This window comes from Poromitra crassiceps (genome assembly GCF_964638095.1).
Source record: "Poromitra crassiceps genome assembly, chromosome: 16".
Lineage (NCBI taxonomy): Eukaryota > Metazoa > Chordata > Actinopteri > Beryciformes > Melamphaidae > Poromitra > Poromitra crassiceps.
Genome location: NC_139645.1, coordinates 25,034,494 through 25,049,584, shown reverse-complemented (window position 1 = coordinate 25,049,584; position 15,091 = coordinate 25,034,494). Strand labels below are relative to the sequence as shown.

At 47.8% G+C, this 15,091-nt stretch overlaps 2 protein-coding genes across 2 annotated transcripts in view; both read left to right on the top strand.

The window, feature by feature from the left end:
* The window catches only part of LOC310791542 (NACHT, LRR and PYD domains-containing protein 3-like), a gene marked incomplete at its 3' end in the record, with an annotated part of 520,630 nt that overhangs the window by 113,356 nt on the left and 392,183 nt on the right, over window positions 1–15,091 (top strand). The gene's annotated exons all lie outside the window — the stretch shown is intronic.
* The window catches only part of LOC310791121 (stonustoxin subunit beta-like), a gene marked incomplete at its 5' end in the record, with an annotated part of 17,079 nt that continues 7,252 nt past the window's right edge, over window positions 5,265–15,091 (top strand). The window contains 2 exons of the mRNA XM_083652821.1: window positions 5,265–5,351; window positions 5,497–5,536. Coding sequence (XP_083508947.1) covers window positions 5,265–5,351; window positions 5,497–5,536 — 127 coding nt within the window. The remainder of the gene's footprint in view (window positions 5,352–5,496; window positions 5,537–15,091) is intronic.

Below are 15,091 nucleotides of genomic sequence, written 5' to 3'. Positions count from 1 at the left end.
CTCGCTCCACGTCACGACGTGACCGGGGCTCAATTCCCCAATTGAACCCTGATTAAATGGGGAACTTTCAATTCGCTGGGGGGGAAGCATCACCCATTTCTCTGCTTCGTGTTGTGATGTTTGTGTTGCTTTGTGCTTCGTGCCCACCTCCTCACTCTGACAGTAGTCCTCGCTCCCCCTGCCGACGCTTCCCGTGGTGGCCATTGCGCACGGAGGCCAGTGGTGTGGTAGCAGGAGGGGAGGAGAGTAGGCCAGCGGTGCGTTGACATAGCCCTGGTTGCTTACGCTGGCTGCTGGGCTGAACTCTCCTTGTTGTGGACTTCGGATGAGGCTATATTGACTCTGACGCGCCGGTTGAGCGTTTTGAGAGCGGTAGGAAAAATCCTCTATGGGGTGGGAGGAAAAAGACGGGACTAGCATGCCCTCATAGAAACCCCCTGGCCCCTGAAACCCCCCTGGCTCTGCATTGGTAGTGCTGTCTGCCATCGTCGCTGCTGTTCGTCTTGGTCTGGAGGTGTTTGCTGTACCGCTGCAATTCATTCTCAAGTTCTGCCAGTCTGTGGGTACTGTAGTCGTGCGAGCGTTTGTCACCACCTTTCTGGGGTCATTATTTCCCTGGGAGGGCCACCCCGCCAAAAAACTGAGTCCAGGGTCTGGTATTCGAGGCCAGAAATTCCTTTTGATAGTGTCTTTATAGCAGATGCAGAACAGCACCGTCAGCAGAACAAATAATAAGAAGCCAAACGTTTCAATTTTCAAACAGACTTCTACCATAACCACGTCGGTCCCTCCTGGTGTTTGTGGTGTCCGTTGTCTCTTCTTCCTTCGTGTGCGGCCTCCAGGAAATAATATGACCCAGCTGCACTGCGTTGGGGTTATTATAGTGGTTGACTCCTCCCCCTTCCGGAGGAGGGGCTTCTGGCCTTCTAGCCTATCGGACCTCCCTTGGTGGAGATCCTGATCAGGTGTGGTGCTGGTCCACACCACCGCTGCCTTGATTGCGGCCATCCAGGCTTCTCTGCCCAGATTCAGCACACCTGTTCAGTAGGCTTGGTTTGACTATAAGCTGTTGCAGTCCCCTGCAACAAACAGAGTCTCTGGTTGTACTTCCCAGCCGTCCTGCTGGAAGTACCTGATCGTTTGGTAGTGGACCCTTTTGTGAGTTAGGGTCCCTGACTCTGCACCGTGATGGTGCAGAATAGCTGGAACTACCTTTAGTCCAGCATCTCTGCGGTCATTTCATCATCATCTCTCCTCCGCACCCAGTCTGTAGCGCATCCAGCCTTCTGGATCGCCATACGCTGGATGTTGGAGGTGTTTCACAACTTCTCTCTTCTCTGACAGGAATTCTTTTTTAGCAGACTCATTTCATCAGTCCTGTTGGGCCCACAGTCCTGAGGTGTTTTCCCACATGACAACCACCCCATAAACAGTGGCTAGTCTGTATAGGGTGGGAGGCTAGGTGCGTTACTAGCCATAGGTTACTGGTTTTTCCTCTAGTTTGGAAATGGTTTGAGTCAACACACTCATTTTTCGTTCCTCGAAATCGTTCACTTCCTGGATGCCATCCTTTCTCAGTCTCTTCCTCTTTCTCGGCCTCCCGGCTCGACGTCTGTAAAAGGGTCTCTTTGGAGATAGAGGGCCTGTCGGCGCAATGGCTTTAATCAAGACCCTCCGGCTCCAGCACGTCTTCTTGACGTTCCCCATTCTTCTTGATCTTCTTGACGTATCTAATTCTAGGCCATCCAGCGTTGTTGACTCTCCATTTCCTGTTCCGTGTGGGGCGGATGACTGCATGGCTGAGCGTGGGTTCTCTGCGGCCCACCACCAGCCACACCCCCTCGACGGACCCTCTGGGACCACCCGGCTTCGCTGGGTGCGTTGTCCCCTCGATGCCGACAAAGACACTCTTCTCTCTTGGACGAAGCGGCCTACTTCGTTTTTGAAGTGCGCCAGTTTTCCCTGGGCTCCTTCAAATCCATTCAGTTTACAATGCAGCTGCTTTTAGTGTCAGCTCCATTAGATGAGTCTTGTACAGGACTTATGAGTTTCTTGAGTTGCAGATGACCCAGAATTATCTGGGTGCTTTTTATGAAACTGGCTTGGGTGATATTTTCCTGCCGTGGAGTGTGTTTCAGATTAACAGCAATGTCTATTTTTACCTCATTTCATTCCTCTTCAGGCCCTGGCCTGGCTCCCGCACTTCCTCTTTTGTAAAGAAAGTCACTGTCATTTTTCTTTGCCATATTTCCCTCCAGGGAAGAGATCAAACCTTGGATCTTCTATTTCGTTATTATCTGCCAATTGATCTTTGCACTTTTCCAGCTCCAGCAGGCCCTCCAGCAGCGCGCTCACTTCTCCCGCCTGTGCGCTGTCGTGGGTCATACCTTTGCCTTTGCTCAGTTGCCTTTGTTCCTGGCCTTCACTAGTCTTCAGTATGAAGCCCCAAATGGCCATTTCATCTGGTCCTTTCCTCGTTCCATCCGTGTACAGAACATAATCATATGGCATCTCCCCCTCCTTGTGTTCTGTCTTTGGTGATTTCTTTTGAGTAGGCAGGGCCGGGCCCAGGTCATCCAACTCCGGATCCAGGAAGATGTTCTCCCAATGTCCCCAACGGGTGTTTGTGGCTTTGGTGCCAGCAAGCGTACCCTTGGTCAGGAACCGGTGCACCTGGCTCTCTGTGATGACCTTGATCTTCTGGCCTTGCGCTAGATCTTTTGTCGCAAGCCAGTATCTGGTTAGGACCGCCAGCTCTTTCTCTGCCAGGGGGTATTTTCTTTCCACAGTGGTTAGAGTGTAACTCCAGAAGGCCACCACTCCTGCGTCTTCGTTGCCATCATATAGGAAACAGGGAGGCGTCTTTAGGGCAGGGGCTCACCGCTGCCACCGGTGGGCTGTTGGCGCTTACAGTGTCTCGGGCGAAGGAGAGGAAGCTGATCTGGTCAGAAGCAGCGGGCCTCCCTGCTTGGAGGTAGTCTGAGGGGATGGCTGGCCATATCCTCGTTTAGCAGCCGCAGGGTGTGCGATGAATAGAGCATGGTACTTGTACTCACATCTCTGTGTTGAGGGCACCTCTGCTTCGTTGGCGGCCCAAAGTGGATCTCGCTCCGATGTTGTAGTCAGCCAGGCTGGAGTTTCACTTCCTCTTCCTAGCTTTTCCAAGGCTGTGCAGCGCTGCTGGTATCACTTCCCCTTTCTCCGTCAAATGCACACAATTTATTTTCACAGCCTGGAGAGAAATGACTGTCTGGGTTTATTTTGTTTCTTCTTGATTATTCTTATTTATTCTGTGTTTATTATTCCAAAGTCTTTTAAGGCACTTTGGGAGATTTCTTTGGGACTTCTTTTCTTTAGGTGTCCTATTTCGCTGAGGCTTTCACGGGTCATTGACACCTCTGCTCTGGTGCTTGCCGGGGGGGAACTCTCTCCTCAAAGGTGATGATATTGTCTCCCTCTCCCAGCAGGTTTGGTCCAGAGTGACCCGTGCCTTTAATGTCGTCACTTCTTCCAGCCCTTGGCGTGCTCTCTGGCCAGCCTGAGGGCAGCTCTCTTTTCAACGGGCAGTTTCTTGTACTCTTTCATGGGGAGGAATTGAAGAGGGTTTTCGGGAGGTTTCTCCACGGGGGTTTTAGCTGGGCCTGTGGGTGCGGAGCTTGGGGCCGCTCTTCGTGGCTTGGAGAGGGGCGCCTGGTTCTGCATTCGGATATCCGCCATTTTCTCCAAGCCATCGTTGCATTCCCTCAGCCACGCAAACCGTTTTCTCCCACGGACGTGCAGAGTGAACATCTTTTCTTCTTCCCCATCTACCGTCTGTGATGCCGTATGTGTTAGCAGCAGGCGTGGGGGTGGCGGGTGTACTCCCACCTCTCCCGTGTCGTCTTGCTGCTCCCATAGCGGCTCTTCTTTTGGGCTATTCTGCTTTTCCTCTCTCCCCCCTTGCATCTGAGCTGGGGGCTGCAACTCGTCCTCCTTTGTCCTGGCATCTTCATCATCTCTGGTCACCTGGGCCGGGGGTGAGGGTGCTCTCCCCATCCCCCCGGCTTCGCTCATTGCTCCAGGTTCTGAGGGGGGGAGTTCTTCCCCCCCCCTCAGGGTCAGGGGAGATGGAGTCCCTTCCATCTCCTCTTCTGTCTTTGTCGTCTCGAGTCGCCTGTCACTCAGTCCCGCTCATAGCGCTTCTGAATCACGGATGAGTTCTAGGCTAAAATTTAACCTAAAATTTATATAATTTTAGGCTAGGTTGGCTGTTCAGTGTCAGGCCTCGGGGCCCTCCCCGCTGGGGCTCCCCGTAGGCTACCACTCCTTTTTTCCCGCTTACTGCGTTGCAGTTTTGCGGCACCGGCCGCTCTGATTCACTCTCAGGGCGCCGGCTGTTGGCACTCGGACTGGTTGCTCCCGTTCCGCGCGCCTTTCTGTGGGTTGCTTCCCCGCAGTTCAGCGGCTCTTTTCCGCTGGAATCCTTCTCAGTTGGGGCCCCGCTTGTCCGCTAGGGTCCCTGTTCGGGCGCCATGTCGTGATTCTCTGCCAATTGTTCTCAATCCAGTGAAGACCGATCACTAATTGGTAGAAACTGCTCTCCGTTATAAGGGTTAGAAAGTGCAGCTCAGTTGTGTATAACTCCAACTAGCTTCTGCACTTTGATTAAGCAGTTAGGTGGGAACAATTCGCCTAGCGCTAACTGCCGGATGGTGTTCCAGACTTCTCACCCCGCTACCACCAGCTTTAGCGGTCTTGTCCGACCAGCCAGGAGACGGGCGCTAAAACTGGTCAAGTCTGTTATTATGGCAGCTTGTTCCTCTGAATCTTGCACTTGTTATCGACTAGGTAATGTTTAACGGCTGGATAAGTCGTAGGGGCGCTGCTATTTCAACCAGTAACCATTAGTGTGTCACACGCACCTTTTAACCATATGATTACCATCAAGGGGAATAACACATAAATCATTGTCCACTCCTAAGCTTTAAATCCAATTGATTTGTTTTATTTATAGAGTTTAGCAAGGTGCAGCATTAGCATTGATTAATAATACAATTTCATGATAATACAATTACATATTATGGTTGCTAATGAGCTTCTTCACTAATTGGGAAGTACTTATCCAATTTGCTATGGTGGGGATAGACTGAAGTTGTTTCTTCGTCAAGAAACTTCCTCTTCACCGTCAACGTTGAGCGGTATGGCTGAGCACGGAGGTGCTGCGTCCTTTCGGAGTGGTGATGGATAAAAAGAGGATTGATTGATGTGGCCTACTGAGTTTCAGCATGAGCCAGTGGGCCCTTTCTCCTCCAGCCTGTGACTCACTGAACGCCCGCGTCCAGTGTCGAATGGGGAAGTGCCAGAGAGCCTCGGTGCATGGTCATTCCTAGGTCCGCTGAGCTCACTTCTGCCTCCTCCTCTCAAGCAACTTATTAATCCACAGACATCACTTTAAATCCATCCTGTGCAATCCACAAACATCACTATAAATCCATCCTGTGCGTCCTCTCGATATAGGCTCAGTCTCCTCTTCTCGCTGTGGTGGTGAGCCTGGAAGGTACAGGCAAAGTCCAATACACTACCTCAGTGTGGGGAAATGTCCAGTCTCTTTTGTAGCTCTGCCCGTGGGTCACTGAGATAGATCCTCGCGCACCTCCCGATGTGCGGCTCACAAGTCTAGTCCTTAGTTGGGTCCAGAGTAAGATCCTCTTCTGTGTGGGATCCTCTTCGATGCAGACTGGCCCCGATGTATTTGAGCCAATTACTTTTATAATGTTTGTGTGACCCATGTACAGAGAGGCCTGTTCAAATGCTGGCCATTCACCATCGCTCCACCTCGCTTCTGTCCATATATGGTTATCGCTCTGTCTAGATTTCGCAATTGATGGAAATTCCCGTATTCGGTTGACGCAAATTCCCGTATTCGCTCAGAAGTCACATGACTGGTGTCTCTTGTGTAATAGTCATCACAAGATCACAAGACTACATGATTTCTATTCACTCTGCTTAATGATCATTTCACATAGCACTAACATCTTTAACCTTTTAATACCTTGGTTTCAATACTCATGTCAATCACACCTAGTCAATTCATCTCTCGATAATTGACAATTAATACTGGCTCAATCATCAACAACAGCTTATCATTAATAATGATCATTATCACCACTGATTGTAATAATGGCTCATTGATTGTAACATGTACTGATCCCATCAACACATTTCTTGATTACCCTGATACATTTCATTCTCAAAGATTAAACGTATGATTTAGATGATACATGATATGATATGATTTATGACAGATAGAGATTATTATTCATGACAATTATAAATCCTTATGCATTGCTTAGTTTGTTAATTATAACCAATCATTTCACATGACTTAAGACCTTATATTTGTGAGTTCCATACTTCTGCTTTTTGGCTGCAATGTCCATTCTGCTGAATGCCTATGGCGCAACGGACAGATTGGCTCCGCGGCCTTGGTGACTCATGAGCTAAGCCGTAACATTTAGGCCGCATAGTGCTTCATCTGCGGCCTATTTCAACAGGTCACATGGTGACTAACAGACAGCGCTACCTACCCTGCAGAAGCAGAGCACACACACACACATACACACGTGAGCACACACACACACACACACACATACACATACACATAAACACACATACACACACACACACACACACACACATACACACACACACACACACACACACACACACACACACATACATACATACATACCGTAGCCCAGAGGTTCTCAAATGTTTTTCAGCCAAGGACCCCTTACAAGATAGAAAATATACCGGGGACCCCCTCATTCTGATTTGTGATTTTGGGCTAAGCTTAATTGTTTCCACGGTAACGTGCTTGACTTTTAATTTGATAGGTTTGTTATTAGAATGTAATCCATGAACCATTTTAGATTTAAAGCATGAACTATTTTCGTTGAACTATGAAGATTTTGCAAAAAAAAATATATATATTTTTTTTTTATTACATTACATTTACATTACGTCATTTAGCAGACACTTTTGTTTTGTCCAAAGCGACTTACAATATCACAATTTGTCAACAGTACAGAAACCACTATGCAACACAATCAATGACAGCCAAGATATTTTGATAGACTAGCACCATGTAGGAAGTAGTTTGAGAAGGAATAAGTAACATGTAGCATTTTATAAAAAAATAAATAAAATAAAAATACCTGAAAACTTTTCGCGGACCCCCTGGCAAAGTGCCACGGACCCCTGGGGGTCCGCGGACCCCCATTTGAGAACCACTGCCGTAGCCTACATACATACATACTGTACATGCTGGAGCCAGATCTGTTTTGTATTCCTTTTGTCACCCTCTGCTGGTTGTTGTGAGTAGTGTCTTCTGGAAGGAGAAGCTGCTTCTCTTTGTGTCTGAGGCAGGCAGCCACACTTGCCTGCTGGCTACAACACTGACTACGTTTACATGCACACAATATTCCGCTTTTTGCCCATATTCGGAAAATGACAATATTCCGACTAAATGAATAATCCACTAATATTCCCGTTTACATGCAGCCGTAGCTCGCCCTCCCCGACACGTGAGGGAGGGGGGGAGAGAGAGAGATGCAGGTAGGCGGAGCCACGGAGTTTTTCTGTTGAGAATAAACAGAGCAGCACTATTCTTACGAGCATCACTTGGTCCATTTCAGGAGCTTGCTGCTGAAAAGTTTGGTGTTGCGCATCCAAGTCTTTCATAAAAAGTAGGCTAGCAGCCTACGTTATTACCTCGCAGGCTCGCAAGTAGGGATGGGTACCGTTCACATTTGAACCGATACCGGTACGATACCGGTACCTGGAATTCGGTACGGTACCCAAAACGGTACCATTTTCGGTACTTTACACACTAATAACAAAAAAAATTACAGTTGTAAAAAAAAAAAAATCCAAACTTCTCAATTTATTTAGCACATTATTTATTTAGCACCAGACAAAATAAAACTCCTCCCTACCTCTCCCCTCCCAAACCAAGAGTTGTAGCAGCAAGGTTAGTTTAGTGGGGTTGGGAAATGGGGGGAATAGTACTTAGGGGCAACTGATGTCCAACACATCTTCAAAGAGCTCCCCAAGTGCTGAAAGTTTCTTCTGCTTATGGAGTGGCATCTGAAAATAAAAAAAGGCATCGTGATTCATCAAGCATTATTTGTGTTATCAATAGAAAGAAGTGTCAGTGCTATGCACATCTTAATAGAAATGACAATTTATTGTTAGTAACATAGTTTAGGCTACACTATGAATAACACACCCACAGACAGACATCAGTTCGTACAACTTGGGAATCACAGGTCTGGGTGTTCTGCTGTCTCACTGGGTGTCCCCCAGGGGTCAGTGTTGGGCCCAGTACTATTCATCACTTACCTCCTTCCCCTGGGCACAATCCTCCGTCACCATGGTGTTCAATTCCACTGTTACGCCGACGATACACAGCTCTACATCTCCACTAAACCCACCTCCACCCTTCCCCCCACCTCCCTCACTGCCTGCCTCCATGACATCAACAGCTGGATGAGCAGGAATTTCTTAAAACTTAATGGCAATAAAACTGAGGCCCTGCTCATCGGCTCCAAAAACACACTCACCAAATCCCAAATCCCCCCCACCCCCCACATCACCATTGACGGTTTCCCTGTTCCCTTTTCTGCACAAGTCAAAAGCCTCGGTGTCACCCTGGACAATACCCTTTCTTTCCCCCCCCACATAAAAAATATCACCCGGACTGCCTTCTTTCACATTCGCAACATCTCTAGACTCCGCCCATCCCTCTCCCAATCCAGCACAGAAGTTTTGATCCATGCATTTGTCACATCCAGGATTGATTACTGTAACTCTGTTCTCTCCGGCCTCCCCACCAAACTCCTCAACCGACTCCAGCTCATACAGAACTCTGCCGCCCGGATCATTACCCGCACTAAAGCCTCTGATCACATCACCCCCATTCTCATCCAACTCCACTGGCTCCCTGTTCCATACAGAATTAATTACAAAATCCTCCTGCTCACTTATAAAGCTCTCAACCACCAAGCACCCATCTACCTCTCTGACCTCCTGCACGACTACACCCCCTCCCGTTCCCTGCGCTCCTCCACTGCTGGTCTCCTCACTGTCCCTTCACACCGCCTCACTACCATGGGTGCAAGGGCCTTCAGCTGCACTGCCCCCAAGCTCTGGAATTCCCTACCCCCACACATCCGACAGTCCGACACCATCACAACATTCAAATCCCACCTCAAAACCCACCTGTTCAAACTGGCCTACTCCCTCTAACTCCCTGCTGTAATTTGCCTTGTTCTTAATTTGTATATATTTTTACTACTTGAAACTATATGTATATGTTCTATGTATATGTTGTATATGTTTTATTACTTGAAACTGTTTTTATGCACTGTAAGGCGACCTTGGGTGTCATGAAAGGCGCCTCGAAATAAAATGTATTATTATTATTTATTATTATTATCACTCGTCATTACGCAAAATAATAATTTACCTGAACCATATCCATCGCTGAGAAGAGGGTGAATCGTGTCTCCTCCTGTGCGGCTGTCACTGGCACATGGTTACCTAGCAATGAAAGCAAGAGTGCAACGTTAAATAACACGTCTCACAGTCGGTGATACGAGCTGATGATAATTATTATAGAACGTTAACAACGCTAAGCTATAAAGCTAACTCAGCCAAGACAGTGAAAAGCCCCGTTATCTAACAACCACAACGGCAGTGAAACAACTTATCCAGCTAATGCTAGCAAATTAAATAACGTTACCTGATGTTGTAGAAGTCGATGCCTCTCTCAAGTTCCGTCATCATCATCCTGCAAGACTTCAGCTAACGTTACAGCTGACGAGCTGAGGAGGTGCTGCTAACGTTAGCTGCGGTGCGGTGTCTGCTTCATTCACTCAGGCTATCTAACACGTTACAGTCTTCAGCATTTAGCTAAATACATCTTGTGTTTGACCATGCTTCCTCAAGTTTGAGGTGTTTCCCTAGTCAGCTTTGCAATTCACATCACAAATGTTGCAACCAGTGTTGTTGTCTGAGTCTATCTTGGTAAAGTGTAGCCACATTTTTGGACCGCTTTCGGCTGGCCCTGTTTTGCTTTCAGGACCTTTCAGGTAGAGTGACGTACTGACGTAACGCGCTCTCGCGTGTTGCCTTAAGGTTCCGTCGGAATTTCTATTTTACCCACTCTCTTTCTATTACTCAGATGCGTTCAAGTACCGAAATTAGGTACCGTTCGTTTTTATGTGAACTGGTACGGGGCAGTACCGACATATTTCGGTCGGTGCCTGAAAAGTACCGAGTTCGGTACCCATCCCCACTCGCAAGCATTGTGGACTTCCGTGGGCACTGGGCACTATAGGCTACTCTCTCTCTCTCTTTAAATCGATGTTTCTCATCTCCTCCCGATCAGAAATGTGGGCTTTTCTTTTTGCATGCCAGAGATGATGGATTATTATGATTATATCACCTGTTCTAGACTTTCTAGCACACATCAGTTGACCACAAACAGGCAACATGCGTCACAAACTGCGGTAAAAACCCTGATTGAGACGCATATTCTGAATGCGCTGTATACATGATCAAAGAATCCTCCGAAAACCCAAATAATACTGGAATAACCCAGATGTCTTAATCGGAAAATGCTAAATTCGGAGAAAGGGCAAATTCGGAAAATGCAACTGGAATATGCTGTTTACATGACCCTTCTCAAATTCAGAATATTGTCATTTTCCCAATAATAGTGGAATATTGTGTGCATGTAAACTAGTCACTGATGTCATCCATCCTCTTCTTCATAGTTTATACATGATGACATCATCTTCTTCATAGTTTATACATGATGACATCATCTTCTTCATAGTTTATACATGATGACATCCTCTTCTTCATAGTTTATACATGATGTCATCATCTTCTTCATAGTTTATCCATGATGACATCATCTTCTTCATAGTTTATACATGATGACATCATCTTCTTCATAGTTTATACATGATGACATCATCTTCTTCATAGTTTATACATGATGACATCATCTTCTTCATAGTTTATACATGATGACATCATCTTCTTCATAGTTTATACATGATGACATCATCTTCTTCATAGTTTATACATGATGTCATCATCTTCTTCAATAGTTTATACATGATGACATCATCCTCTTCATAGTTTATACATGATGACATCATCTTCTTCATAGTTTATACATGATGACATCATCTTCTTCATAGTTTATACATGATGACATCATCTTCTTCATAGTTTATACATGATGACATCATCTTCTTCATAGTTTATACATGATGTCATCCTCTTCTTCATAGTTTATACATGATGACATCATCTGTAAGTGACACTAGCCCCGTTTACATGGGTCCAAAAATCCTACTTATAATCGGATCGATAGGTCAGTCGGATTCAAAATGTCTCATATAAACACCTTAGCCGACCCGATTCACCCGGATCGTTTTACATTTTCGATCGTATTGAAAGAGGTAGTCTACGCCGATTGATAATCAGCTTGATGCTGCATATAAACGGCTGAATAGAGTGGATTCTGTTGATAGAGTGGATTATTCATTCTGCGCATGCGCTCTCTAGTGCAGAAGAACTGGACGGTGGTTGAGACAAACTTCTTAATAGAAACCCTGAGAGCGGTACATTCTTCTTCTTCTCCTGGCCAAATATCTCTGGAGGATGATTAACTGCTAAGACCGTAGAGCCCCAAATGACAGCACGTGCGATTACATAACTGCAAAAGTGTGCGATTATTATTATTTGTTCATGTCTTTTTGAGTGTGTGCCTCCTCTAAACTAACGTTACACGCGACGCAGCAAACACACGTTTCTCTGCCATCACACTGGGCATCAACACTTCTCCCATGCACTCCCGCAAATAAGTAATGTTATGCGCAGCAAGGTTCACAAACATAACATCTTACCGAGAGAGAGGAGAGAACATCCATGATCGCTAACAGCTAGCTATGCTAATAACTAGCTAGCCGTTCAGAAACGCATGTAAACAGCCGTGTGATTAGCGAGAACGTCAGTAAAATAAGGAGAGAGCTGCAGGTGCTTATGCAGAACTAGTGCACGATTAAGTGCACAGTGGGTAATGACCCGCTGTGATGAAGAATATAGCGAGATTAACAAGGTTGATAGCAGAGAAAACACTGTCACAGCTGTTTGCAGCAGCACCTCCAGGCTTCTAACGCTAAATAGTCTGTCACATGATGCCTTCATGGTCCCTCGATAAAGTCTGCAGATGCACGTTACCTCGTCTCTCTCTCAAGAAGCGTCACGTGAGTGTGGCGTTTAAGGCCATCTGTCGCTACAAAAAAAATAAACGAGATGTATTATTGTATTAGGCCTACTTGACAGACATGTAACTAACTTTGCAGTCTGAGCCATCTTCTATGTGCTGTAACACAGTGCAGTTTCTATTTTTCTAGTGTTTCTTTTTTACATGTTTGGGACAGGCAAATGTCTCAAAATGTTTGTTTTTTTAAAGATAATTTTATTTCAAATTGTTTTATTTATTTAGTTTTAATATATTTTAAATTGTAATATATTTCATGTATTTTATTCTGTGATAGGCTACGTGAAACTGTGGTATTTTTGTCCAAGGTTATCATACCGTCAAAAACTCATGCCGGCACATCCCTAGATACCATTTGTTTATTATATCGCAATCACAATCGCAAATCACAATATTGTCCACCATAATCGCTAATCGCACCTTTCCCCCAAATCGTGCAGCACTAGATCCATTTTTCCAGTGGTAGACAGAAGTGCACCTCTTCTTCTCTGCAGGTAGTGGGAGAGACCGTTTGTGCATGTCTGTAATCGGTTTCAGCTGGGGCCATGTATACGCGGATTGAACGTGGATCGCTTTATTTAGCGTTCATGTATACAGATCAAATCAGATTCGTATAATCCGACTGATTTCAATCAGATTGAGGAAAACAATCCATGTAAACGGGGCTACTGTTTCTTCACCTAAAAGTCACATAGATGGATCATGATGTGTTTGATGTCTGGTGTTTAGTTTAGCATGTTGACTTCATGATGTCTTGTCTAAGTTAGCAGCTTGTGATTTGGGCTTGTAGGTAAGTTTGCTTTGTCCACATCAGCAGCTGTTGACTTGATTGTTTGTTCTGCATCAAATCAGATGCTTTGATAAGTGACATTTAAACAAACTAGGAACTGATTCCTGCAGCTCACATTCACAGCTCTGCTGCTGTGTGGCCTCGCCTGCAGCTCTGCTGCTGTGTGGCCTCGCCTGCAGCTCTGCTGCTGTGTGGCCTCGCCTGCAGCTCTGCTGCTGTGTGGCCTCGCCTGCAGCTCTGCTGCTCTGTGGCCTCGCCTGCAGCTCTGCTGCTGTGTGGCCTCGCCTGCAGCTCTGCTGCTGTGTGGCCTCGCCTGCAGCTCTCCTGCTGTGTGGCCTCGCCTGCAGCTCTGCTGCTGTGTGGCCTCGCCTGCAGCTCTGCTGCTCTGTGGCCTCGCCTGCAGCTCTGCTGCTGTGTGGCCTCGCCTGCAGCTCTGCTGCTGTGTGGCCTCGCCTGCAGCTCTCCTGCTGTGTGGCCTCGCCTGCAGCTCTGCTGCTGTGTGGCCTCGCCTGCAGCTCTGCTGCTGTGTGGCCTCGCCTGCAGCTCTGCTGCTATGTGGCCTTGCCTGCCCTATTGGTGCTCGCACAATGTCTCCCTCTCTCTCCCTCAGTATCTCCCTCCCTCCTCCTCTCTCCCTCACGCCTCGTGCACATCTACAATGGCAAAATCGCTTTTCCGCCTCGTCGCAGCATTTTGTGGGCGTGGAAACCAGCTTCCAGCTTGGAGCTGTAGCCTGTAGAAACATGTTCAGGTCGAGGTACACAGGAGGGTGGGGGGAGGAAATGTGTAGGAAGAGCTGTCATTGGGTAGCTTTAACGAAAGGTCCCGCCCTAGTCCCGCCCCGCGAGCGTGAAGCCGCTCGGAGACAAGCCGCCTCTAGTCTGCGACAGCGAAACGCTGGGCGGTTCCAGCGGCAGGGGGCGCGAGGTTGAAATGGACCAATCAGACGCGGAAATGGAGCAAGACAGCCTATCAAGATGCAGCGTCAAAGAGGCTTTCACAGGAGGCATGCCGCAGAGCGTTTCATGGTGTGCATGAGCCGTCAGTCTCTCCCTCCCTCTGCTCCTCTCCCTCTCTCTCTCCCTCAGTCTCTCCCTCCCTCTCCTCTCTCTCCCCCCTCTCCTCCTCTCCCTCTCCTCTCCCTCCCTCAGTCTCTCCCTCATTTATCTATCGCTCTCCTCTCCCTCTCTCTCCCTCCTCTCTCTCTACTCCTCTTCCTCTCTCTCCCTCAGTCTCTCTGCCTCTCTCTCCCTCCCTCAGTCTCTATCTCTCTCCTCTCTTTCCCTCAGTCTCTCTCCCTTCCTCTCCTCTCTCTCCCTCTCTCTCCCTCAGTCTCTCTCCTCACTCTCCTCCTCTCCCTCTCCCTCCCTCTCTCTCTCTCCCTCAGTCTCTCTCCCTCTCTCTCTCTCCCTCAGTCTCTCCCTCTCTCTCTCTCCCTCTCCTCTCCCTCTCTCTCCCTCAGTCTCTCTCCTCACTCTCCTTCTCTCCCTCTCCCTCCCCCTCTCTCTCTCCCTCTCTCTCTGTCCCTCTCCCTCTCCTCCTCTCCCTCTCCCTCCCTCAGTCTCTCTCCCTCTCTCTCTCCCTCTCTCTCTCTCCCTCTCCTCCTCTCCCTCTCCCTCCCTCAGTCTCTCTCCCTCTCTCTCTCTCCCTCAGTCTCTCCCCCTCTCCCTCCCTCTCCTCCTCTCCCTCTCTCTCCCTCAGTCTCTCTCCTCACTCTCCTCCTCTCCCTCTCCCTCCCTCAGTCTCTCTCCCTCTCTCTCTCTCCCTCAGTCTCTCCCCCTCTCCCTCTCTCTCCCTCAGTCTCTCTCCTCACTCTCCTCCTCTCCCTCTCCCTCCCTCAGTCTCTCTCCCCCTCTCTCTCTCTCTCTCTCTCTCTCTCCCTCAGTCTCTCCCTCTCTCTCTCTCCCTCAGTCTCTCTCCCTCAGTCTCTCTCCCTCTCTCTCTCTCTCTCTCTCTCT